The 27,263-nt window shown below is 44.1% G+C and overlaps 1 protein-coding gene across 5 annotated transcripts; it reads right to left on the reverse strand.

Moving 5' to 3' along the window:
- adamtsl3 (ADAMTS-like 3) lies at positions 1–27,058 on the reverse strand. Of its 5 annotated transcripts, none has more exons than XR_008414197.1 (26): positions 26,821–27,058; positions 14,605–14,721; positions 10,176–10,303; positions 9,236–9,281; positions 8,921–9,157; positions 8,717–8,843; positions 8,393–8,461; positions 8,002–8,159; positions 7,821–7,932; positions 7,617–7,755; positions 7,443–7,493; positions 7,169–7,373; positions 6,926–7,073; positions 6,461–6,533; positions 5,843–6,165; positions 5,639–5,768; positions 4,681–4,879; positions 4,434–4,613; positions 4,219–4,372; positions 2,140–3,010; positions 1,949–2,076; positions 1,787–1,859; positions 1,511–1,709; positions 1,228–1,319; positions 817–985; positions 1–663 (listed from the first exon to the last, which is right to left on the reverse strand). XR_008414197.1 is itself a non-coding variant. In XM_053860369.1 (26 exons), the coding sequence occupies exons 1-26, from the start codon at positions 26,875–26,877 to the stop codon at positions 557–559; spliced, it is 4,344 nt and encodes a 1,447-aa protein (XP_053716344.1). In that variant the 5' UTR covers positions 26,878–27,058; the 3' UTR covers positions 1–556. The 5 variants fall into 5 exon arrangements, 3 of the variants coding, with proteins under 3 accessions (XP_053716344.1, XP_053716343.1, XP_053716345.1); XR_008414198.1 differs by having other exon boundaries at positions 1–666; XM_053860369.1 differs by having other exon boundaries at positions 817–1,037.
- Between the last annotated feature and the right edge of the window lie 205 nt (positions 27,059–27,263).

Raw genomic sequence — 27,263 nt, forward strand, 5'->3', positions numbered from 1 at the left:
GCAGGTAGAACCGTCACATGTACAAAGACATACAAATAAATAAAAACAAATATCTACAAACTGAAAGGCATGTTTGTGATGGTTTGTTGGAGTTGGAAACATCACAAAGTGGTTGAAGAAACAAACAGGTTTCCTGATAATCTGAACTATATAAATAAAACACTTGGACGAGAGCAGAGTGCAAAAGTTGTCGCTTAGTGCAACACAAACATCCAAATCATGTCAACTGTTCTCTAGAGTAAGTCCAGATGTTTGCCGCTACGATGATCAAACAACCATTAATAACATTAATTTAATCTAATTATAAACATGTGCAACAGTTTCTCTGGGTTCCAACCACATTGCACAACCTCAGATAAAACCTCCAGATGTTTTCGGGATTTAAAGTAACCTCTCTCTTCTTTGATGAGATCAGGTGTTTTTTCAGAGTCAGTATCAATATTGTCTTGGAACAAAACAAAAGACTGAAGGTGATCCAAATTCTCGGACACCTTTAGATTCTAAAGAACGTCCAGGATCTTTATTCAGACTGAAGACGGTCTTTGTCATGGTCTCCTCATGTGTTGTGGCAGGACTGACAGCAGCGAGTCTGAAACTGGGGCAGCGAGCAAAGGTCCAGCTGCTGGACTTTCTCACAATAGCGGGTGCTGTCCTGACATTTTCCTGCTGAGACGAGAACTTTCAGATGCAGGCACATATTCTAAACATTTACGCACATCAGGAACAGCAGGGGATATTACTGTGATTAATTACAGACTGAATTCACAATACTAAAATACTCAAATAAAAATGAACAGAATAACTTTCTTGTCTCACCTTGACCACAAGACTGGACGTTGCAGCGTTGCCAGCTATGAGGGCGGAGCTTAAATAAGCACTGTAGGTCAGGCATCACCTTCCCCGTCCCCTGGTCCACACAGGTCACCTGGCGAGACTGGAAACCATGACGGCCACAAGAAGCAGTGCATTGAGTCCACGGTCCCACCTGCCATGATGGAGAGCAGGCGTCCGAGGAACAATTGTCCACAGAATGGAGTCTAGGAGCAAATATCAGAGTTCCTGAAAGTCTGAGTATGATTTAAGGGTATGTGGAAATAAAAAGACAACTATGATCGCCAAAAGAGAAGTGGAAGATGCAAACCATGAAGAACAAAAACAAACCAAACCAAACAGGAACGTTAAAATCAGTTTAGCATGAGAGTGCAGATATTTAGAAGGGCAAACTACCTAGTAGGTCCGACACACATCCTGGAGGAAACACGGGTTCCATTTGCATGCTGACAGTATACATGCCGACGTGGAGAACATGTACCTCGACACTGGAAGACAACAGTTTTCATGACAATAGAATACGGACAGTGAATTAAATTATTTACGCTTGTGCTCTACTTAGCGTTTTCTAGCTTTTTCACCTGACAAAATGTTATTCAAGCAATGTCTGTCCCATGTCTAAGCGATAAGACATCATGTGTGGGATTGACAGACACAGTTCCTGTGTTAGGAGTCTTACCGGGCCCCATCGGGTCACCACCCATCTGAAACATGGCGTCAGGAAACAGCTCTGTGTACTTGGGGGTTTCTTTCCCGAGCTGGAGCAGTGATGCTGTTTCACCTCAGACAAGTCAGAGTCCTTCAGGCATCGAACACTTCTGGTCTGAAGGCCATCCCCACAACTGGCTGAGCACGGAGTCCAGGCCTCTGCATGCCACCTGAGCCACCAACAAGTCTTGATCACTTGATCAATTCACACGCTCTGAATGTGACTCGTGTAGTAGCAGAAATTCACCTGAAGGGGCAGTGTTGTACCACACATTTCCCTGATGGTTTTGCGTGGCAACTCTCTGCATCACACCTTTCTCCTGGAAACACATTTATATTCATCAAAAGCCATTCCACAGGAGGATTGTTCAGCATGATCTGAACCCTGAGGTAAAACATCTCATCATACCTGACACCTGCAGCACAGAGGTCAGAGACGCTGATCCAGACAGACTCCTGGTGGTGCAGGTGTACAGACCCTCGTCCGACTGGGAGGGGGTCTGGATCCTCAGAGCTCCAGTCTTAAGCACCTCCACTCTGCAAACAATATCCAAATATCACTCCCCACCTCCTTCAGCCACATTCTCACACTTGCCACACCTGCCAGTTTGTATCAGCGCTCTCCCATTCTTTGTCCAGGAAACGGACGTCTCCACGTCTCCCAGCGACTCACACCTTATCTCCAAACTAGCTACTGGCTTGCGGAGCACCACTGGACCCCCAACATGAACAATCAACTCCGATGAGTTCCTTCCACTCCCAGGTGACACTACCAATGAGCCGTGAGACCTTGTAGTCTGAAGGTCTGGAGGTAGAGTGGGTGATTCAGAAATTTCTGGCGCTGTCAGGGCTGACTTCTGGGTGTCACTTTGAAGTAACTGCCATCCCTGTGGCCCTCCAGAGAGCTTCTGTACCAACTCATCCAGCCGGGCTGTGTCTACAATGAAGACTGAGGGAGAAGACTTGTTCCTTCTGCTGAACTGGGACTTTAGGGCGATGTCTGACACTTCATGTTTGTGCCTCAGAAGATCTGCAATATGGTCATACTGGTGGAGGGAGGTGATCTGCTCTAACAAAGAGCTACGAGAAGGTCCCACCTTCATATCGCCTCCTGCTTTCATCTTTGGTAATGAGAGTTTCCGCTTGTTTCCAGTGATCTGAATGACCAAATGTTCCTGTGCTGCACCTGCCACACATGTGTACACTCCGCTGTCAGAAGCACGGACCTGATGAATCTTCACGTTTCCCATTGAAGTGATGTACAAGTGTGGACGGCTCAGTAGAGGCTTTCCGTCCTTCAGCCAGCGAACACGGCTCCTCAGGAAGTGGCGGGTGGGACACCGAAGCACCACAGTGGTGGATGGGAGCAGGTAGCCAAAGCCTCCTATGACTAAATGAACCTTTTTGACCTTCAGCAGTTGAATGAAGAGTTTTCTCTGTCCCAGGATGGAGGGTGTGCGCTCCATTAAATCTGTCACAGGGAAAGAGACAGGAACATATGACATTTCAAAGTCAAGTTACATGTGCCAAAATCAGCCCACACCACAGTTTCATGGTGTTTTTATCATGTTCACTTTGCCTTTTTTTAAATTTCAACTGACTTTCAAATGATAACCTGTTTCCATAGCTTGACCTGTATTCTGAGTTCCACACCTGCACACCGCACCTGCTGATGACCAGCCATTGAGCTAAATCCTGTACAGACTCTCTTTTAGTTCTTGTTTGTATGTGGACTTTGGAATCATTTTGACATTGCCCATTTTAGCTTGGATCTTCCAGCGTTCCGGACATCCCTCTGGATGCAAATTGCACATTTTCAGATAGTGACTCTGTGTATCGACAGACAGTATTTGCCTCTTGTGTTTCTGCTTCCACTCTTCCGTGCTTCTCTGGTCCTTTATTACTGTTTATTACTATTACTTTAAAACAACTTCTGAAGCTGAAGATGCATTTATTTGGCTTTGGTCAAAGCCCTTTTCTCACAGTTTCACATTCCATTCACCTAAACATAGAGCCAAACAACAGATCCACCAGGGAATATAATTCCACATGTTTTGGGACTCTGTGTGACAAGTATATGACGTCATCTTTTAAATTTTAAAACTTGCATTAGTTTCTCCAAATAAATATTAGTGGGACCACTGCAAGCCTGCATTTGTTCTAGTTACAAAAACAACCATTGTTGACCACAAACCAATCCAAAGTCTTCAAATAATCAAATTAAATCCCCTTTAAGATGGATTCAATGTTCTTAAAAGATCCAAACCATTTCACCAAACATAGTGCAATACGATATGATTGTAATTAGCAAAGGTTTACCTTGTTTAGCTGTCTGGGCTCAGATTTAAATGTGACTAGTCATAAGCCTGAGTGATTTCTTGTTGTTATTACAGCCATGTAATCCCCATGGCCTGCGAGTCATTGTTTATGTGTGCACTACATTGTGATTAACTTGGTTCGCTGCCTAAATACCTTCTTTCATGCAAAAAAAAAGCTCAAAAATGTGACTTTCTGGCACGCTGAGCTTCTGTTTCAGAACAAAATTAAAGAAGACGTCCTCCCTCATTTCCCACTCCTCAAGAGAGCGGACCAGACGTTTCTCATGGAAAAAAAGCAACAGGTAGTGAGGTACCCAGATGATGATTTTGTCATGAGACAATGCAGTTTTCTCTCACTCACCATTACATGGTCTTTGGGAACATGGCCTTACACTGGTTGGTCGAACCACGGTGGAACAATCTTTTGGATCCAATACCTTGAGGCTTCCAGCATCTCCTAGTCTCTGGCAGGTGACCTGACGCCTCTGAGTCCCAGCTCCACATGTCACTGAACACTAAAACCGGGACAGTTTCACATTAAAATAATAACCTGATGGCGGACAGGTCAGTCCTCACCTTGGTCCAGTCAGAGCTGAGCCACTCTGCCGGACATTCCTGGTTGGAGCAGGTCTGGTGGTTGGCTGGTCTCTTGGAAGTGCACAAGGAACCTGTCTGATCTAGTACACGTCCATCTGCGAGTCTCTGTCTACAAACAACCTGTCTCAACTGAACCCCACCACCGCAGCTTTGCGAACACTGGAACAGCAAAGGATTTGGACAGTGAGAATCATTCCGTGTTGTTGTACGACAAACACATACTCACCTGCTGCCAGTCACCAACCTCCCAGCCTGGTGGGCAGTCCAAGCGGTTGCAGACTTGGACTGGCACTGGCTTTGGACCTGCACAGGCTTCCTCAGCCAGAACCTCAATGGGGATGTCCTTTCTAGAGCAAACAACTGAACGGCTCATCAGACCTATTCCACAGGAAGCTGAGCAGGAGGTCCATGACCCTGTCACCCACCTGCAACACAAATAGGGCTTCAGACTTAAGTATATGTGGAACCCTCTGTCCACCACTGAATAGTTGACCTGGACATCATCACACAATGTGGTCAAGCCCACTCAAAAGTGTGAAGAAGTTGAAAGCCAGATTCAGCACTAACTGTCCTCTGAGGTATGATAATAAAGTGAGACGGTACGTTCACACCAAAAGCTATTGTCAACTATTGCCGTGTTGCTCACATCCGACAGAAAAAGAAATACACTCTGTCTATTGGAGGAAAAAAATAGGCCAACCTGCTCAGGGGTGTGTCTAAATTTAGTGGCAATATCCGAGTTCGGCGAGGGGGTGTGGGAGTTGGGCGAACAGCAGAATACAAGTCACATCCTCAACTGCCCTCCTGAATAGTCTACCTTAAAAAAGGCCTCCTCGAATGACGTTGAGCTTGCTATTACGTTATTATGAGTGATACTACATTACTACAGTGGACAACTCCCCTGACGCTGACAAAGTCTCTGCGTCGGGGGACCATCACCATCGTCTCATTGGGGTTCCATGTGAACGGTAATGCCAACAAACCAAGGTTTTTCTTAGATCTGTGTCCAAAAAAAAAACAGAACTCAGTCCAAATGAGAGCAGGACAGCTATTTAGCATCCTCGGAAACGTTCCAAAAATATACATGTTTAGAATCTTTTAAAAGCTACATATGCTTTACTGTTGCAAGAGGTCCACACATTGGTGTACAAGAGTTCATCTAAATTATGTAGCAGTGTTTTCACCTGGGTGGGCAGGGTTGGGTACTGCAATTCTGGACCAGCGAAGGGGGGCGATGGGACATCAAACAGTGGGTGTGGGGGACCTCTTCCTCTGTCTGCTGGTTCACACAGATGATAACAGACTGCTGGACACCTGAGAGGAACATCAGCATAGAGGCATCGGATCTTGAGCGGTGTGTGTGTGTGTGTGTGTGTGCGTGTGTGTACCTCCTCCACAAGTCTGAGAGCACTCTTTGAAGCCATTGTATTCCCATTCGTGCACCTGCTCCCTGGCTAGATGCGTCTCAGCCTCTTCTTCCGCTACCTGGTCATGATCTTCCCCCTCTACAACAGGTTGTAGGCTTGAATTCTTCGGGCAGGAGTTCTGGTAGCAAGGGCGGGTGCTGACAGGTTGGACCCCCTCGCACTCATCTTCCGGGACGTCGACCAAAGCCTGAGAGAAGGACAGCAGCACCTGGCAGCTGACTGTGCGCTGCTGTACGCCTGTGCCACAGGTCTTACTACAGGGCTCCCACTGACCAGCAATCCAGCTTTAATGACAGAGGCATTACTGTTAAGGTTTGGTGTGCTGGGTGGACAATAGAGAGAGATTTTTATCTCTCTCTATTGCACCCAAGAAACAAATAAATAATACCGGACCACAGACGGAAAATGAAATAAGGGAAAGGAAGCTGAATTAAAAGAGTTAAGTCCAGAAAACAATTCAAATAATTATTTAAAAAAATACAATAGTATTAAAAGTATACTTAATCACATCATATTGAAGGCATATTTGGAATAGGAAAATGTCAGTGAACGTCGGTGTGTGTCTCTGTGTGTCCTTACGTAGGCTCCTCCCTCTCCTCCAGTTCCATGGCTTGCTTGTTCCACGCAGGAATTTTTTGTTCAGGTGGGATTTCTGGTCAAATAACATGAAATATTGTTTCAGACCAACTTCAAAATGAAACACAACAATGTTTGCTAATATATAATAAATTAATATTATTTATTTGATCTAATAGCTGCTATCCAGCTGTTTGATTCTTTTTGCATATAAAAAAAAGTTAACATAGAAATAAGAAATACAAATATTAGAAATAAATTCCAGTTACATGAATTTCAGAAAGAGTCAGAAAACGAAAATCTAATCCTGGATGGACATTTATTGCTTATGGTTGATCAGGAATACAAATTGAACTCCTCAACAAGACCTTAAATTGTTGCAGTGCATTGTGGGGATTATAGATTATAGGCCACTGAGTTTGTGTTTTACTTAATTTTGATATTCAATGGTAATAAGTGAAGAGACACCTCTGGACTTGTAGCAGGGTGTGGTTACGACACACTCCTCCTTAATGTGAGGTTTGGTAGTTGGGTTGCAGCCTCCAGCATGAAGCCCCCGGTGGTCCAGGCACAAGACCACCCTGTAGCGGAGACCCTGACCACAGCTGACCGTGCACTGATAGAGACATAACAGAGATGAGATCAAAGGACGTCAAAAGGTCATCTGTATTTTGTATTCATAGGCCAGGATATGATTTTGGCTCCACCCACCGGTGACCACTCCTGGGCCTGCCAGTGCGGGCAGGTGAAGCTGTTGCAGGGCTGCATGATGGGCGTCTTCGTGGCGTAGAGACACTTCCACTCATCTGCTGGGATGATGTTCCCCTGGACATCCTCTTCGACGCAGGACACTGAGCGACTCTGGACACCACCGCCACATGAGGCAGAGCAGGAGGTCCATGGTCCACTCTCCCACCTGACAGAATCCACATCCACGCGTCACACCAGTAACTGAAGAATCCAATTATAGAGCAAGCGGGCTTACCTGGGCAGCGGGTGGTAGAGGTCATAGGGCATGATCTGTTTGTAGCCATCTCTGCAAGAAGGGAAGATCAATCATTAGTAGTTGAAAAGATATTACATTTTCATTTTCAGTGAAGAAATAAGCCCTCATGCTGATAGGAGGAGTAACTGTTTATCGTGTCAGAGAGGTCTCTACCGGGCAGGGCAAGGGTCCAGGTTGCATTCCTGCAATTTAGGCTTGGGTTTGATGTTTTCGGGGTGATAATGGCAAAACTGGTCCAGCACCACCCGTCTGCTCCGGAAGTCGACGCACTCAGCAGAGGTCAGCTGGTATCCTGCAGGACACGACAAAGGTCACTGAAGACTGACAGGTGGGTCAGCGGGACGGAGCGGCTCTCACCTCCACCACAAGTGGCAGAGCAAGGGAAGAAGTCCGTCTGTCTCCAGCGGTGGGGGATGGGCTGGTAGAAGATGTACTGGATGGCACTTTCTGTCACCCCAACAGGCTGGGCCTGGACATACAACGCTAGACTCACTGATACAGGCACACAGTCACCCATACTCACAAACAGACTTGATACCTTCACAGTGAAGTCAGCGGCCAGCGGACCATTTATCCTCACAACTTGTTTATCTGGAAGCTTTTGGAAATCCACAGTTGTGTTCTCCAGATGGTACTGACCAGAGTGATCCAGAGCCAGCAGATCTTTTACACCATCAAGTGTTTTGCTTTCCAGAGCTACACACACACACACACACACACACACACACACATTGGTTATCAATAATGAGTCAATGCTTCTGCTCCAGGGCGTCGGTAAATACACAAAGGACTCCTTTCTGAGGCGTAACGGTTCAAACTTGCTGACCAAAAAATAAATGCCATTTGTAAAAAATAAATAAAAGCAAAAAAAAGTCATGAAACAGAAACGTAATGACTGAGTATAGAACCCCGGACCTACCAGGACTTACACAAGTGATCTGGACCTTTCAGAACCAAGCGGATGTGACGACTCATGTAAGGCACCATGACCACTTCATCTGCATGAAACAAAGACAAAGCGATGAAACACTGTTGTCAAAGAAAAAAAAAGAAATCTTGGAATTTGATCACAAGTTTATTTTCAATTGTAGTTAGTGTATTTATGTCAGTGAGTATACAAGTTGACGATGATGTTTATTCTCTTGGTTGTTTGCATAGTGTAACATGAAACAAAGTGTTGGTCAGAAAGGTTGAGAATCTGATGTGAAATGAGGAAAGATTAAAGCAGAAAAATCCAAATAGAGAAAACCAACTTGTTCCTAATGCATGCTGGAGTTTGTAGTTTCCTCTCACAAGCCGGCATGAAGCTCCATCTCCGTTACAAACTCCGCAGTTGTCTTCTTTAGCTGGACTTCCCAACTCGTGATCACATCCCACAATCTAAACACATGACATTCACTAAAAGCTGCAGACAAAAGAATAACACAAAACACTTGCCGAGGATTCAATGGTCACACCTGACACACTCCACTGATGCACATGTCCAGAGACTCGGTGTAACAGCGTGTCCCATCCAAAACTTTCGGAGCCAGCTCTACGACCAGGTCCATGTCCTTTGCCTTGCACTTGAGGCTACAAGGGTTCTGAGGGTCGTTGTAGACCGGGAGCCATTCATGGTAGCGCCCTTGGTGACGCACGTCTGCATGGGCGAGACACTGCTGAGACCTGAAGTCTTCAGAACCATCAGGACAGTCCTGAGCACAAAACAATGGGAGTCAGAATCAGGCTTTGATCATTGAGTTATTAAATAACAAGAGAATAGTTTTACTTACCACATTACTGCAGGTTCGGTATTTTATGTTCTGTCCATTGCAGCTCCTAAAACAATTATGATCATTATTACTTCGAATAATTCGAATAAGTAAAGTCATATCAACATATCAGCAACAGTAACAAAAATGGTTGCAGCATTTAGGAGCATGGCTTTCATTCCCATCTGTGATCACATCACAGTCATAGTCTCATCTAACACTCAGATTCTGGATGTTTTCAAATGAAAGCAGACACCAAGACGGAAGTGATACTAAACTTTCTTGATCAGCTGGTCAGGAACAGAGTCTGTCGCGAGAACAGCACGATTTCTGAGATTCTATTCGGGAGATGTCTGATCTGCCAAGTCAAACATCTGCAGCGGCAGCATGGAAATATTTCATGTAGACGATAAAAACAGACCAAAGTCATTTCCTCTTTGTGAGAATTTATCATCCACATCGCACAGACACACACACACACGAGCAGAGGTAGACGCACACACAGGGACATGCAGACACAAAGGCATACACACACAGTGAGGTCACCATAAAGTGACAGCATTCCTCCCTCTTTCTTTTTCCCTTCATTCCTTGAATCCATAATTGGCCACTTAACCCAAACCACTTTGATCGTGCAGCCAAACTAAGCAGAGCCGTGTGGCCTGCAGATGAAAGAACCTGCAGGTCCACGTCGGTTCCGAGATGATGAATGCCATTAGCACACAACCCTGATTTTGTGTTTACTTCTTGGTCTCAATTCTGCTAACCAGAATCAGACACTAGCACATGACAAAAACAAACCCGCACAAATGCACACAGAATTAGATACAACATGTAGCATGCAAAAGAATCAAGTAAATAATGGCTGTCACAAACCTTGCGCACACTTGCTACACATTAAAAGTTGAGCAGGATAGCATCAGCTTATTTAAAAAAAAAATGGATCCAGTGTCAGTCTAACCTGGAGCTCAAACACCTCCTCAGTGAGTACGAGGCTCCTCCCCCGCATGTACGTGAACACTCGCTCCAGGATCCCCAAGCATCCCAAAGTGTCTCGCGATCTTCTTCCGATCTGGTCGACCGTGAGTTCTGCAGACAAGTAAAAGCAAATTGTTGCCGGTCAGTGATTTCACCCCACATTGTATATAGAAGAAGAAGAAAACCTAGTGAGTGGTTTTCCTCCAGATCCTCTGAAGCTTATCTAGAGGTACAACACATTCAGTGGCTGGGTTTGCAGGGTAAAACAAAGAAAACGCAAATAGCACCATCAAAAACTGTTGATGGAAGCACGTGGATTTAGAACACCTCTCAAATGTCGCAAAGAAGTTTTTACACTTTCATGAAAGCTTTTCTTTATAGTGTTTAAATACTGAACTATGCTGCATACGCGTGAAAAATACACTTAAGACTGAATCCTTGGGCAACTGCCAGTTGGTCCAAATTTGAGAAGCTTAGTTTGTGGAAAATCTGCGCAGCTAATGGCTTCTTTGTGTTGACACAACATGACACTCAAAAGTGTGAGAGACCCTGATTAACGACCTGATGCAAGTCTAGTTTCTTGTTTCAGGAAAGGCTCGACGTGGAGAAGTTGGAAAACACGATTCAAAGCCTACCTCACTACCTAACAACTGTCTGGATGAGGGACCTTCAATCTGAGGAGTTGTTGAGGAACACCAGAGCCTCAGCTGTTGCTCTGTTCCTTTTCATGTTAAATACTTCGGACATTCTCTTCTTCAGACAACCATGAACTGCATCATTGATACCAACAAGACGGAGTTGAGATGAGCTGTGGAGACACTTGTCAGCTTGTATTTGGAGAACCAGAATCTACTGAATAATGTAAGACCATGTAGCTGCAGGACCGCAGCCCCAAAACAACCATTGACAGAAATTGTGGACTTAATGCAACAGTAAACATGTCACATCAATGCCGTCTACAAGACGACAGAGTCCAGACTCTTTGTCTTTCAAAGGTTAAGGTGCTTATGAGCAACAAACTGTAGTCTCTGGCACAACACATCTCAGAGAGACAGAAATCTTTCGGGGCTGTACAAGCTGATGAAGTCGGTTTTGGTTAAGGCCATGAACAGTAATGTGTAGAGGCGATGATGGAGAGGAGAACTTGGGAGAGAAGACCTTGAGAAACCTCTGACATGCCTTTGAGCAAAACGACAAGAGCACAACAGTCGATGACCAGACTTCAGCATCCTAGTTCAGCACTACACGTTTTTAACAAAATGATCATTTTACTTACTTCTACACGGCACATTCAAACTCTTGTATCAAGGTACCAGTTGTATATTTTGACACATTCAATATGGCCATGTATGTTGGTATCTGAAGTACATGAGTATCATCTGTTAGATCATGTCTCTGGCCTTTTATTATTGGGTGTCTTTCAAGCCAAAGCATCCATGTGAATGAAAATGTATGATTTGATGTCAATGGCCTTCCTGTTTTCAGGATCTCTGCCTTCAGTAACTACATGGTCTGAGTCCAACTGCTTTTAGAGCAGCCCAATGTTTTGCCTTGCTCACAGGCTGGTCACGAGTCCTCAGCTACTGGTGACAAGCAGGATTTTCATCAGACTGGAGCCCCATGAATGAGTCCAGAATCAACGAGTCAGCTGAATAAGCTCAACTCAATGGAATGACTTTGTCAAAGAAGCGAGGAGCCAAATGGCCTCACATCTGTCGCATTATTGCCCTTGGGCAAGTCTCGTACCCATATTTTCTGACTGATGAATGGCTTGGTACCGCACAACAGCACCCTCCTTCATTATCTTGCTAAATTTTGGCCAGCTCAGGAGCCAGTAATTGAGACCAGTAATTAAGAGGTTCGGCTTCAGACAGAGTGACCGTTAAAGAGTCTGCTCACGGTGCAGCACCAACACCCAAGTGAGTCTCAGGAAATTAAAAAGTTTTTACCCCAGAATGTGAAATGCAGAGCAGACCTGTGCCAGCAATAGACTCACCAGTGTAACCGCACCTGGTATCGACGAGGGAACCTGATCTCAGATGTGTTGATCCACACGTGACAGTGGTCGACACTTGATATTCCCACATCTGCCAAATCCCTCAGTCACACCAAAGTCTGAGGATCAACCAAGATAACTCACCATGATGAGAAGAAGGACAAGTCCACCCCAGCGTGAGAAATCCATTTGTACGGCGTGTTTCTACCAATGCGCAAGTGTGTGGTTTTCCTCACTCAAAGTGTGCTAGCGTGTCCTGTCCCGCTGCTGTCTCCTCTCTGAGTCTCTCCTCCACAACACTAACTGTGTGAGGGGAGGGATGGGGAGGAGTGTGGGTCTGGAGGGGAGTGTTAGGTGGAGGGCTAATTGTGTGTGCGTGTGTGTGATGACCAATCTGGATGTACTTGTGACAACTGTTCAGTTGATGTAAAAATTACAAAGTACCTGATTGTTTTAGTGTCTAGTTTTGGCTACATTATAGTGACCACATAATGGGAGCAGGTGACTAGTTATTATAGTATAAACATCGTTCAGAAGATTGACCTTTTGTTGTGGTGAACGAAGCTGTCCCTTCAGTTGACAAACATTGTTTCAAGCCACTTACTTTGAGTTTGGAGTTATGTGTCTTGTGGCTGTGGCAAATCATGTCTTACTGTTATGTTCCGCTTCATTTTTCGGTCGTTAAAAAAACCATTCTTTCCTTCCAACGACACTTGTTTCACTGGTGCAGTGTGAAACGGTTTGTGGTGTTTTGATCATTTGTGGTTGTCTTGAGCTAAATAAGCAATTGATTCGTACTCCAAAAAATCCACTTGAATTTAGGGTCTAACTGTTATGGTTGCTACCAGTCAATATTTCTTCAGGGCGATTATAATGGTGAGTGTTTTTTTTCGGTCAACCACAAGAAATGGTAAAGAGACCTGAGAACAAGATCTAAAAGATCATTCACCAAAGGGGGCGCTGACCAGGAGATGTGATAACACTGGAGTCAAGAGGCTGAACTTCATGATCCAAGCGCAGCAGGAGATGCGGCAGCTCTGGGAAGGCTCTACGAAGAGCAGACTCCGCCTGTGTTTCATCGTGCTCCATCACTTTTTCTTTTCTCTCTCCAGCCGTCTTGTATAATTCCTGGGATCCGGTTTCACTTTCTGAATCCATCCAGCAGATCTGATGGAAATGAGCTCACACTCCTGCCATCGTGGGCTTCTGTTCCAAAACCACTAGAATATCAAGTGCAGCACACGTCAACAACAGCCGGCTCGCGGGACTCATGTTCTGGTTTTAGAGGAGTCAAAGATAAACACGTCTGAAGAATTCTTTTCAAAATTTCCACCAGTCAAGAGAAAAGTTGAGTGTTTGAGACATGACCGCTAGGTTTGGACAATTAAAAGGTAAAGACACTGTCAAGGAGACAAAAAGAGCTGTTCATCGCATGAGCGGTGAATATAAATTCTCATCCGAGTCCATACAATTTTGTGTGCAAGTTGGTGTCAAAGGTCATACAGGAAGTGTGCCCATATACAAACACACATGCACATTTTAAATTACAAAGAAGACAAACACACACACATCACACAAGCGTTTGGACGTCCTGTCTCTTTAATCACTCGTCTGCCTCCATGTCACCACGGTAACCAGCATTTACACCTCTTTGTCTGTCATTACCTCAGTGACTCATCACCAATGCACCGGCCACACTTCTGACCTTCAGAGCGCCTTCCTGTCGGAGTTTATCGCATTATAATGTCCAAGCTCCTTCCTGATAACCTATGATCTTTTTCCTGAGCCAAATTCTTCACAATCTGCTTCCTGGCTTCAGAGTTTATTTTGATGTCCTCCCTTTGTAGTCACATATTTTTCTGAAAACGAATTGCAAATTTCAAAATCTTCCAACCTCTTTCAGACGTTTATTATTTTCACTTTGCTCTGATTTCCAAATGTTGAAGCTTAGCTCAGGAAGAAGCTCAAATGTCCATTAATGTTTGAGCTCTTTGTGATGTCCACCACCTCTAATGCCTGAGCACAGGCAAGTGGGTCGTCATGAAAAAAAAACTGCTTTTGGAGAACATAGTTTTACTTTCTACTTCTTTATTCCCTATAGTTACAACTATATTGGTTATAACGGTGGTATACAGCAGAGGTCCCTGACCACTGGGCCAGTCCGTGAGAATATTGTCGAACAGCAAATCACTCCTGGGTGCTAAAGGTTGAGGACCAGTGGTATACAGTACAGAAGGTGTCCATGCATTTCTTATTTTTAATGGTGCACCAGTGGTGCATGCAGTGTTTTTTGACACTTTGTACCTATGAGGAGCTGCAGTGAAGATTGTCCAAGCTTGGCTTTGTCAGTGGGTGGACCTTTGGATGTTTCAATGACAAGACTGTATTTCAAACAGATCTGGTATTGATGGTTCACCTGATCTTCAGTTTTCTGTCCGTCGTCATGTTGCAGCTCCTCAGACAGGTGGTCTCTTCGGATCAGAGTGAACTCTCTGATGAATACAGCGTCCCCATCGTCGCCCCTTACGACAATCTGAAAAACAGGAAAAACTATTGAGTAGAAATCAACACCTCACCAGTGCTATTTCCGCACTTTAAATTATTTGCAGCAATTTGCCTCCCACAAGAGGGAAGGAATCAGTAATCCAGCCTCATGCCACAAACCCACTATGACACATTACTCGCACAAAGTTTTATGTTCAGTGGTTCTAGTTTTCCCCCTTTCTCAACCAAAAAATAAGCTCCCAGCCCCCGAAAATGTGAAGAGTTCAAGTATGCTGCTCTGATTGACACAGCAGTTGACTCGGGTCATTAAAGAGTGTTTATGACCCACAGAGGGCAGCTGGGGGTCTTGCTGAGCTGCTAATGGACCGTAACAAGATCTTTAAATGTCACGTTCACTCTGTTTCACCACCAGCTGAAGTAAAATATGTGATTTAACTCTTGATGGTCCAATCCTGCTGACGGCTTGACTGTACCACCGTTCATTTCTGCAGTACAATAAGCTGAGTCGTGTGTTTTTGTCATAGTGAGGACCATTCAACAGATTGAACCTAGTTTCATGCATCCCCAAATATTCATGCCTTAGGCAGAATTCCCATTGACCAAAAGCAAGCTGGACAGAAGCGTCCAGAAATGGGCAAAGACGGTACGAAGGTCATGAACACGGTCAATGATGTAGGCAGTCAAGAGAAACAGTGCTGGTGAACGAGCAGCTGGCAACTTACATACACTGGCAACAACTGAGAGGAAGCAGTCAGGTCAAGATGAAGGTGACAGGTGTGTGCAAGGGACGGGGGGGATATGAGGAAAGGGTATGAGTGGTGGTCACCAGTGTGAAGCTGTGACATTAAATTGGCAGAGATTCTTCTCTGTCCAACTACTCCCCATAGGAGAACTGGCCCCCTTTCTCAACATGAACTTATTCATTCATCATCCAAGCAAGCCAGGGTTGCTGACATTTGAGCCAAATAAAGCAAGAGGCAAGGCTGTGTTCCCAAAGAAAACGCACTCTATCATGAAGCCGTAGGACATACAGACGCCTAAGTCTTTCTCATAGTTCACTTTCTGTCAACCCCATTGCCTCTCACCATTTGAACCTTTCCAAAATTCCCATTTGTCTAGACTGATGGTCTGAAGCCCAAGTCACCATTAAGCACCTGAGAGACTGCGATCGTTGGATGGTCTCTTCTGTTTAGGAAGACGAAACACATCTACACATGGGCACTGAAACAAAAAACATGCCATGACAGCACACTCAAGCGTGTCGACTTAAAAAAAAGTGTTTTGTTTGCATTACTTGCTGAGGTTTAAGTAAACATCAAGTAACCACCTAAGGGGGCAGATGTTTTCACTCAGTGGGAAAAAACAGTGATGTTCTGCTACATTACACGTTCTAGTGACCTGAACATGATCAAAAACAGGAAGTGACCGATTACACATGTCAGAATGCAATAGTCTCCGTTTGTGTGCGTACAAGTTGAATAAGACAGAGGTTAAGAAAACACACACTCCACAGTATTTGTGTGTATTCCTGAGCACACGCGTACATGTGTGTGTGAGTGAGACAGAAACCATTTACCCCTTTGATTTCAAAGAGGGGTCCACAGAAGGAAAGGTCGTGACCTCGACTTGTCAGCCCTTCAAAGTCACATAATCAACAGTAAAAACATCAACCTGATATTATAATTGAGCTTCCTGCCCTCGTCCCCACCTGACTTCCCCGCCTCCACAGAAAACACACACACGCACACACACACACACACACACACACTAAACATGCCACAACGGCCCTGTGTGGGTAGGAACTGACTTGAAACAGAACCAGGACTTGTGTTTGGTTGACTGCAGCCTTTGATCAAGACTGTATCGGACATTGGAATCAAGAGCCGCTCTGTTTGAATCCGAGCAGCAAAACATGCAGAAGTGGATTCTCTTTAAAGGGACACATCCATGTCATTCAACCGATCCAGAAACAGATCAGAACTCTCTGTGATGCTCCTGTCAAAGCATTGTTATTAGTTCCCATTTAACAAGTTTTTCAGAATTGCTGCATAGTCTGAAGGGAGAAAATACATGAAAATTTGAAATTGCATTACTGTGGAATGATAGTTAAACTAGATGGGATCACCTCAGCAGAATTTGCAATGAACATGTGGACAGAGTTTGGAAGCGGTTGGAATGGTTGTAGTTGACAATTTGATAATATATGACAATGTGGACTTTTTAATGGGCCTGGACTGACTTCCCGTTTGTGCAGCTGCGCCTTCCAATAGATAAGGTGCAACGTCTTAAATCAGGGTAGGGTGGAAATCAGGGTAAGAGGTAACTAACAAGTGTGTGTTGAACTGAATATCGATGGGACGGACTCACACATAACTTGATGTGCTGAAGGAACAAGCAATGATAGACATCTTATAGCCAGATTTGCCCCCAATTCAGACTTTTGCGAGCTACACTTCCATTATATTGCCTTCTACTGTAGACGAAACAAAATGGTGTACACGAAATAATAGCCCCAACCACTACTATTAGGGTGAACAGAAGCATCAACGGGGTGAAATGGTGACCCTTCCAGATACATCGGACTCTTCTTGGAAACAGTGTTAACTGCCCATGAAAGCTGATTGGTCCGATTTTCAGAGACATGACTCTGGTGTTCCTTTACTCGAAGTGCACCACCGCCAACTATGAAGGCTGTCAAATGACACAAACAAAAGTGGGTTGTTGATGAAACAGATGGGAATCGAAACAGAACCAGTGAGTACAAGGAGTTTACTATTGATTGGGAACAGCAATGAGCTCAACACAGGACAAACTCTGTAACTTATCACACATGAGTTTACATGTTATAGATACTTTTTTCCAGCTGTCCAACTTACGCCAATCTAATTCCAATCATAGTCTGACAGTGCAAGAAAAAAGCAGCATATTTGTGTGACTGCTTGCTAAATCTCTGCAACAGTCTCTGTTTGCAGGCATTCTGACCAGTGGACAATCTTTATTTCCATATTCTGTTGCATTCTTGGTCCCTGATCTCATCTGGCTGGCATTGAGGAAAATAATGGACTGCAGCCCAGCGTGAGCGTGGCATTTTTCGCCTTCTCCCAAAATCCCTGGTTGAGTTCCATCCAACTGGAAACAAGCAGCACAGCAGCCCCGTAGGAAAAAATTCCAACACTTTTATTGGTCTGAATCAAATTCTGGAGTGTTTGTCATTCAGCAAGAATTCAGCATTCTTCAAAGACTTACTCAGAAAACACATTCAGCCAAAAGTGACAAAAGTGAAAAAACATTCTGCCTGTTTTTCAAAGTGAGCTGTTCTGTCTCAAAGTGCATCTCCACCACGGGGCGCTAATGATACAGTGGGAAACGTTTTCATGAATAAAGGAATGCTCTCAAAATGAGTCTGGCTCGCATGTAGTGCGCGGCAAGAAGGGGCTTGCTGTTGTTTTTGGCTTTAGTTTATTGGCTGCTTTCTTGAAATTAGATGCATGATTGCTGGTTCCACAAAAACTATTCAAGCCTGGTTCAGACCTGTTAATTTGATGGAACGTGGATTGCACTTGATATCTTCACCACTGACCATGACTAGCGCTTGGATTTACTAGGCATGTGTGAAAACAGGATTGGAGGAGCACCAAGATCATGTCCATGTTTATCAACTAGCTTCTGGATTCGAAATGTGGAAGACAACCAGAGTGCCCAAATGAAACACAAGTCAACAAAGGGAGAACACAAAACCTATGGTTTGCCCCAAACATGGAAATCAATCTCAGCGCTGTGACGTTGAGACACACTGTGATGTGAGTATATATATATTTTTCCAAATATATTTGGATAAGCCTAATAAATACCTTCGTTTGAAGTTGATTTCGAGTTTATTCAGTAAACAAGATGAGACAATCAAAGAAAACAAACACACCCAACAACGAATTCTTTTGCTTTTTTCATAAAATCATGCTCTCTCAAACATTCCTGACGGAATTGACTTTCTGAGATCTCTGGTTTCAATCTGATAGCTCCAAAATTGCTTCTGCAACAAAACCCTTCAAATGCGCTTGAGACCGCCTCCCATTGTTGAATGTAACAGAGATCCAAGTGACACTGAGATGCTCCGGGCAAGATATCCAGCAAAGTCTCAGTTCCACATGCAAACAGACATGACTTGCGCTGTCTACCACTATCACCGCAGATCACAGCGCTCGTATTTCATTTTGAAAACATTTGGGTTAGTAACATGAAATGCATCAGGTGCAAAAGCACTGATATGGTTTCCTGTGGTCTTCTGAGTCCATTTGTGTTCCTGGAGATTAAAAACCAAATGGACCCCTGAGATTAGTGTCAGCCTGTAAACGTGATGCCTGCAGCAGGTGGACGGAGAGTGAGACCGTTAATCTGTCAGAGCTGGTGGACAGGAAGAGTGGAATTATGGGTCACAGTGAGGACACGGGAGGAAACATGTGCTGGGTGAAAGGTGGTCTTTATTTTACACAAAGCAACACTTATGTAATTGTCATTATCAGAGTCCTAATCCTGGACAGTGAGTCAAAAGCCCAGAAAAACAACAACTGGAGCCTTAAGGCATTAGCAAAAATGTCTTTGATGCTGACTGCACTGTCACAAAACATAGTTGATATCTGCAGATAACTAAAATGTCAAACAAACATAAGAGAGAAGATGTGGGAACATTTTAAATAAATTAACTTTGTACCAGACATTGTTAATGATAGATAGTGCGACTTACTGCAAAAGGTAAAGCAAGAGGTAGCCTTGGTTTTTAAGGCCGGCTTGGGTCCTTCTTATCTGACCAGGAGTCACCAATGAACCATACCTCTCACCATAAGAAGGCTTCAGTCTACCATAATACTAGCACCCCAAAATACTAGCATTAGTACACAGAACTGAATGACAGTTATATTCACTGCATGCTTGAAACAAGTTCCGACCTTCTTCATGCACAAAATGAATTTACGTAATAACACCATGTTTCAGACATGTTTCCTTTATTCCAATATGCTTCATCAACATCTGCTTTTCAAACTGATCATTGAACCTATTCTACTGTCTGTCTTCTACTGGCTTGTGGTATCTGCTCTGCAGGTGCAGCTGTGGGAAAGTTGGGAACAGAGGTCAAGACAGGAAACCTCCAAACAGGAGGCGAGGACGTGTACAAGAATGATGAAAGTCCACGACTGTTAGCGGTCCTCACTGGTGGCATTATCTAATGTTTAATATGTTGAATGAAAATGTATCTGCTCTAATGATTACTGACAAGACTGTGCCTATTAAACAGGGTACGTTGAGCCACACCTGAAGAAACATTACAATACTTGTCTGTTCTGTCCTAAACTGCACTTTATTGTTGTCTAAATGAGTTCCACTTCCCACATCTGTTGTCCAAATTAGTCGTCGGCTAGTTTGGTCTGGTCAGAGGAAAAGTATTTTGCTGGTGTCCGCACAGATTAGCCGTTGCAATTACACACAGGCATTGTGTGCTAAAGCTGAGCGAGCGAGCATAACTCAGCATGAGGTGAGGGACTGGCAGCGTGTTAGCTCTGGGCAAACACAACAAATTCTTCAGCTCTTGTGCAAAGTGACATGCTGCCAGTTTAAGTGAAAGTCTATTAAAAGAGGAAAAACTGATGGTCACATGGCAGAGAATGTTTTCTCATTATTTGAAGAATCATGTGGAAAGACCTCTTGTCCAATACAGTGGAGTTGGTGTGATTCACATTATATTCTTATACTCTGTCTCTATATGAGTCATGCGCCACAGTCTGTTTGTGTGTTCATCCTCCTGAGAATTTCATGGAGTAGTTTATCCACCCAGAGTCTGGAACCTAGACCCTTTCTTGCAAGAGGACATCAGAAAAAAACAGGGCTCAGGAGCATTGCTTTCCGCAGTCCAGATGTTGGTTTACAGCATCCTAGTTCCTGTGTCTCCTTCATCTGCCCAGTTCATCAGGCTGCCATGTGTCGTGGTCAGCATCTCTACAATGAATACAGGGGCCTGTGGGGCATGGACAGTTAGCAATAAAACCGTCATTATTGATTCTAAAGCCAGCACAGTGATGCTAGCACTGGAGGGACATGCCAGCTAAGTTAAGTTCTGGACCAGGAGGAGGCGTGACAGAGATTTATTGTCGATGCTAGTGAGGAGAGACAGTAGTCTGGACAGGAGAATACAAAAAAGCCAAACTGAGATGTAACAGTCAAAATGAAGCTCTCACCATTGTCTGCCGCTCAGATGAGGTCATTGGCTACTTTCGGATGTGCTGCTACAGCGCTTATCCTAAGTTTTATTCAACAGCGACATGCAAAAAGACCAGGAAGAGGATCAGCTCCCCTAAGTCAGAGAACATGGTTCTCAGTCGAAAGTGGAGTGAATAATCCAGTCCAGGAGGAAGACAAGATACTGGCATGAGTTTGACAAGACGAGTGGCTGCAGTGTAGAGTCATAGAAAGACTCTCTGATTCACGAAAGGTATCTAGTACTTTGTCATCAAGTATGTTAGTGAAGTAACTCAGACTTCTGAAAAGGGCACAGAGTTCATCTCGACAGCACTATTGTAAGGATACTGTTAAATACTCATTCCGTCTGTCAGCTCCAGTTATCACTCGTCGCACTCCTCTGCTTGAGTTACCATTAAGAAATCAAAACTAAGCCTCCTCCTCACGGAACATGAATTCTTTCAGTCAGCTCTTCTGTAGTCTTCATGGAATATATCTGGACCGTCTGCATATTTGACAGATCTGGGCTGCTCTATGATCATGTAACGATTTGCCCTTAATGATGTGATGATGTTCACTCCTGCCACCAGACACATTCCTGCTGCACCCTGCTCTCAAACACTGCACACATTCTTTGTTTACCGGCGTGTTGACGGGTGCGCCAACATTCACACATTCATCCCTCATGTTCACCAGAACAGAGGTACCACTTAAACAAGCAAGTACAATGGCTTTTAAGACAATTGGAGAGTACACAAACACCAGTCTTCCAACTAGGAATTCTAACCGCGAAGGTACGTCACTCTAGAAAAAGATGTTTTAGGGTAGAAACCCCATGCATGAAAGTCTTGCTTGAAGTGTGATGTTATTGTAAGTCATACAGTTTACCACTGGTTGATTACATTAGGCAAAACTGTTTGTGACGCTCTCTTTATGTAAACTCATGCATCACCTTTGTTGCCTATTGAAAAACATCGATCTTTTGTCTTGCTATTTTGTTCCTCACCCACAAGAGTCGAGGACAATTGTACAATTGCTGTACAATTGAGTTGTAAGTCTTGAAGGATTTTTGAGTTGAGTCAGTGTAAACACAGATAAAACACACTATTAACATGAGACCTACGTAGAAGTTAAACCAACCTAGAGGCACAAATTTGGAGTATTGACAGACGAGACTTACTTTCTGAGGATTCAATAGTCTTAAGGGCCTCATTCTGTAGTGGTGTGCATTATCACTACAGAGTGGACTGGACTGTGACAGCCCTGCACTGTATGTAATTTTGAAGGGGATCTATCCTGTAGTTAAGACTATTCTGACTGAACCGTGTTTCAAATATGGACGCCTTCCGCTACATGATGCATGATGATACTACGTTCAGAAGTTATCGGGAACGTTTGAAATTGTGGTAAGGAGCCGTGTCCAGGATCAAAATCTCCATCCAAATAAGCAAGGCGCCTGCAGCTACTTGTGAACCACAGCGCCGGCCTGATCCCAGGGCATGCTGGGATTTCGAGTGCACGGAGAAAGGCTCTAAAGCCATAAGCTATTAAAATTATATTGGAACATTACAATATCTTTATTTTTGCACAAAACTAAACACAAAAAAAGATATTTTTTTAAACATCCAGAGGGCTTTGTTTAGTGGGAGCTGTTTTTTGCTTGTTTTCCTCGACCACAGCCACGGAGGTGTGACTGCTCAGGAGTCTAGAGTAGGTCGCACCTACAAACGTTCCACCCTGCTTCTGGCTACAGCTACCACCAGGAACACCTCCTGGACAGACTTGGACAGATGAGTGGTGCTGGTGATGTCAGCGCAGCATTTCAAGAGTGCTAAGACTCACAACCTATTTAAAATCAAGAGATGTCAGTCCCAATATACTCCATTGCTCCAGCAGATTAGTCACCCTCCTCTTGGAGCACCCTCTCAGTGGGTGCAGGTTTTGTTCCAACCAGTCACCTTTTCACCAATCAGGAGTCTGAAGGCTGTGATCAGTCGATTGTCAGGCTGGTGCGGATTGGAAAAAAAAACAGCAACCACTGCAGCCCCTTTGTGGCGGAGTTTGAGAGCCTTGCTTCAAACATTTTGTGAACTATGAGGTTGTGAACTATATGCAACCACTCCATGCTCCCTGATCTGAAGATTGAAGCTTCTGATCTCCAAAGTCTTACTACTGCAGAGTCACCACAAATATTTCAACTATTCCAGCTATGAGGCAGATTAAAGGAAACATTGTGAAGATGTAGCAGAAAGATTTATATCCTCAGCCCTCGGACGATCAAAACAAGCTGTGGTGGGTAGCACTGTACCCCCACATCCCTTCTCCCCTCAACTTCCTCTATATACAAACACACCTAGCAAACCCAATGATGTCACAGCACTTTGGAATGTTGGAACAGAAATTCCACAGTGGCACATGAGATTTAACACCAGTCTGAGACAACAACAGTAATCTGAATAAGTTAGAGGTGGGAGGGGGTCAAATATCGACCACAAGTTCAAGTCGTCACATTTGTCTTTACAATTATGCCAGTACATTGTAATACACAGCTCCATCAAGCTGGTCCAGTAAGTGTGTGAGCATGCCTGCATGCTGCAACCGTCCCACTGTGTGTCGACGCAGCTCACCTGCCCTCCCTTTTAATTAGGCCTTGTGAGCCCCCGCTTTTCTAACACTGTCCTCTGTCAATCCAGCGGCAACACTGCTGTGAGGACGGACAAGGGTCAAGGCAGGGTCACACCCCGCACACACCAGTTCAGGAAATAGATGCTCAATTAAATCCCTGAGGGAAATGAGGGGTGATGTGCAGACACAACTCAGTATTTTTGGAACTCAATTCAGGAGGTTGGAGGTGTGCTGTTCAAGTTCTTGCAGAAACCCCCAATCTTGCCAAGTATGTTTTTGCACTTCAAGATAAAACAGCTCTGATATCTTCAATGACAAGTAGAAGATCAAAGAAAACTAAACGACACTGTGTTGACAGTTGATCAGTCAGTGCTTATTTCTTGTGTTGTCGAAGCCATGGTTTAATTCAGGAGTTTGCCTTATGATAAATCATGGATGGCCTGTCCCATAATTTCAGAGAACCAAGCTATTGTCATCATAACATACATATCCATACAACAAACTGAACAAATGTTGCAGTTTTACTAACTTTGTTTGTCTTCTGTCCTGGAGGAGAGCGGCCAGCTCCAAATCCAGTTCCCAACTGTGACCATCCAGAACTTCAGGAAGGCACTGCCGAGGTGCCAATGCTGGGGTGGCTTCTCTCCATGGCTTTGTTCCATGGCAGGGAGAAAGCTTGACAACAGAGTCCAGGAGATGGACAGAGGTCTACTTTTTAACTGATTGCTACTTAAAGTACTACAGTACATAATTTAAGATCATAGAATTATTAATGGTGGCAAAATATTTCAACCAACTTCTGCTTAAATCCATCCACTTAGACTCCAGAGATTCAGACTGTTTTTTTCCTCCCAGCTCCATGGAGTTCATCACCTCTGCTCACTGACAACAATCTTGAAAAGATAGTCAGCATTATAGCAGGACGGTAGAAGTCAACCACGTCTAGCCCAACGTGATGGAATCATCCTGAAAATCCCAGGCACATACAGTAGGTCTAATTCAAATTCTGCTGTTAGATTGCACAATAGTAATGTCTGACTGGACTCAATGTTCATTGTCAAACATTTTTCCAGTCCTTTTTGTCCTTTGAATTTTATTTAGTTACATTTTTCTAATACTTTTGTCAATTTATTGTTATTTATTTTGGCACAATATTAGCTTAATGATATTCATCTGTTTTAATTTCTATACTAATGTTGTTAAGTTGTTTAATTATGCATTGTGAAGCTGCTTTATGTATAGTCTTACTTTTTATACATCTTTAATGCGAGTGTTTGTGTCTTTCATTACTTTATGTCTAATGTGACAAGTTGAACGTCTCTATTGTGGGATGAATAAAGGGTATCCAATCTCATTTAATGTAATCTCATTTAAATTCACGAATCAAATCATTTCATGTGAATTCAGTTGAATACTAATTTGAAGGGCTCCAAACACACCCTATAAACTCAAGGGGTGAACTCCAGGTCACATGACTCATGGGACATGAAGTGCCACAAGGCAGAAAACACAGCAGCACACAGGTGATGAGAGTGGAATATAAAGGAAGACCAGACCAGTTGGTCAGACGACCCAGCAGGACAGTGTTACAGATGAGACACTCTCCTCAAACCTGTCCCCATCATTCTCACCCACGTGCACTTGTCGACCTCAGACAACCATTGTTGAATGGGCGACTATATGCATCACATCCAGATCACCACCACTGTTTTACTTTTTCAGTAAAGTTGAGATCTTTGTTGTAAAAAAAAATAATATCACACTAAATCAAGTCAAAATACAACAATAAAGTGTAGCCAAGTGGACACATGATAGCAGAGGCGGCAACAAGTCAAAGCAGCCTCTACATTGCATGAGAACATGAACATGAAATGCGATCATGGTTTCAGCACATCACATTTTAAGCTAAACTACAGCTTCAATGCATCATGTTGTTTCAGTTATCATGAACCACAGTGAGCTGTTTGTTACACTGAGCCACAACAGGATTCTCTTTTCAAACTTCTGTTCTGATGCGTTCAAGAAGTGAAACGTATTTGGTTTCAGTTTATTGAATATTCTTCTGCTGGCATCCATCTGGTAGCCGGCAGTAACACAGCTAAATGGATACCAGCCACCACTAAACCGCAATAGAAGAAGAGAACTATTCAGTATGCTCAAACACACGTATCACTCCTTGAACTCATCATGGCACACACGTTGTGATGTTATGTAATGCGATTAATGGCCACTAAATATGATGCTCTGTCATTACGTTTTTTTTTTTGTTTTTTTTTTTGATAAACAATGAGTACAATTCCTAAATTCACTGAGCGCCTGATCATGACTCTGGTCATTCTGGTAACAGTATGACAGTAACAGGCAACATTCTGGTAAACCATATCATTTTCATGGCATGGTATTACCAGAAGGACTTTTTTATGCATGCATACAACTAGAACATCCATCTTCTGTAGGTTCTACCCAGCACTTTAGCAGTATGGGGTCCACAACGCTGGGAAAACCATGTCAGTGCTGTAGGACTGTGTAGGATGTACAATTCATTCTGCTTTTGTGTTCCCTGTCATCAAAATCCAACACATTGCTGGCTTCACTCCCCGCTCCCCCTGGGAGAACCCTGATATCTGAGGACACCAGTCAGCACAAAGAGGTCCACACTTGCCTCTTGACTTGACTCTTCTGGGAGAACAGTGTGGCATTCCCAAGACAATCTGAATGGATAGCCTGTGCGCTGTTCTGGGGTCTGCCTCCTCCCTGTAGGGTATGCTCTGAACACCACCCGACAGAAGCAGCAGGCAAGATTCCTGATTTAGGTGTCTTCTCTCACACAAGGTGGAGCACTGTTGAGTCTGGCCAAAATGACTGAGCCCCTGCATCCTATTGCCAGGGGAAAGCCCAGACACCCATCATATCAAAACTAATGCATGTGCTGTCTTATTCAACAACCCAAACTCTTGAGAAAAGATGAGAGTAGGAACTGAGGGCTTGCTTTTCATCTCACATCTTCACTGCGGCAGTTGAGCACATACAATTTTCAATGACTTAACTGGAATTTGTTTCACTCAAGACGTCTTCATCTCAACGTTTCTGATTTACCAACTGAATCATTCAAGCGTTATAAATGTTGCTTGTGTGTGTGAGGTAAATTCAGGTGAACATTTAAAGGCATCATAACTTTATCAAAAGTTCACATGCGCTTGGATGAGCAGACGTGCGCACTTGAAGGCACCACAGCTACGGCACCTGAACGCATCACTATAACGAACAAGCTCACCTTCACGCAAGCGGCCAGCAGAAGGAGACCCGCCGCGCCCCCGCTGCGCACTCTCATCTCCGCCTGACTTGATGGGACGATCCGGTGGTGGCTCCTGCCTCAGTCCGCCTGGGCGTCCGGGTGGCACCGCTCTCGTCCCCGGTCTCTCCGCGTCTGCTTTACCGATTCAGAGGAGGCTCAGCTCGGCCTGAGGCGTCGCTCTTCGTCCGCGTCCACATTTTTAGTTCCTCTGAACACATTGGTGCTAAATTTATGTTTGCATACCAGGAGGTCCCCCCACCCCTCCAACATCACCACCCCCGGCTGTCTTAAAGGAACATCAACCCGAAACAAAAACAAATTTTGCGGAATAAGAGCAATTTGGCCACATTACCACAACTGGATACAGATGTTGTCACGCTAACTGACATGAGACTGGCAAGTCAAACAGATGTGATACAGTT

This window comes from Synchiropus splendidus, chromosome 3 (assembly GCF_027744825.2).
Source record: "Synchiropus splendidus isolate RoL2022-P1 chromosome 3, RoL_Sspl_1.0, whole genome shotgun sequence".
Lineage (NCBI taxonomy): Eukaryota > Metazoa > Chordata > Actinopteri > Syngnathiformes > Callionymidae > Synchiropus > Synchiropus splendidus.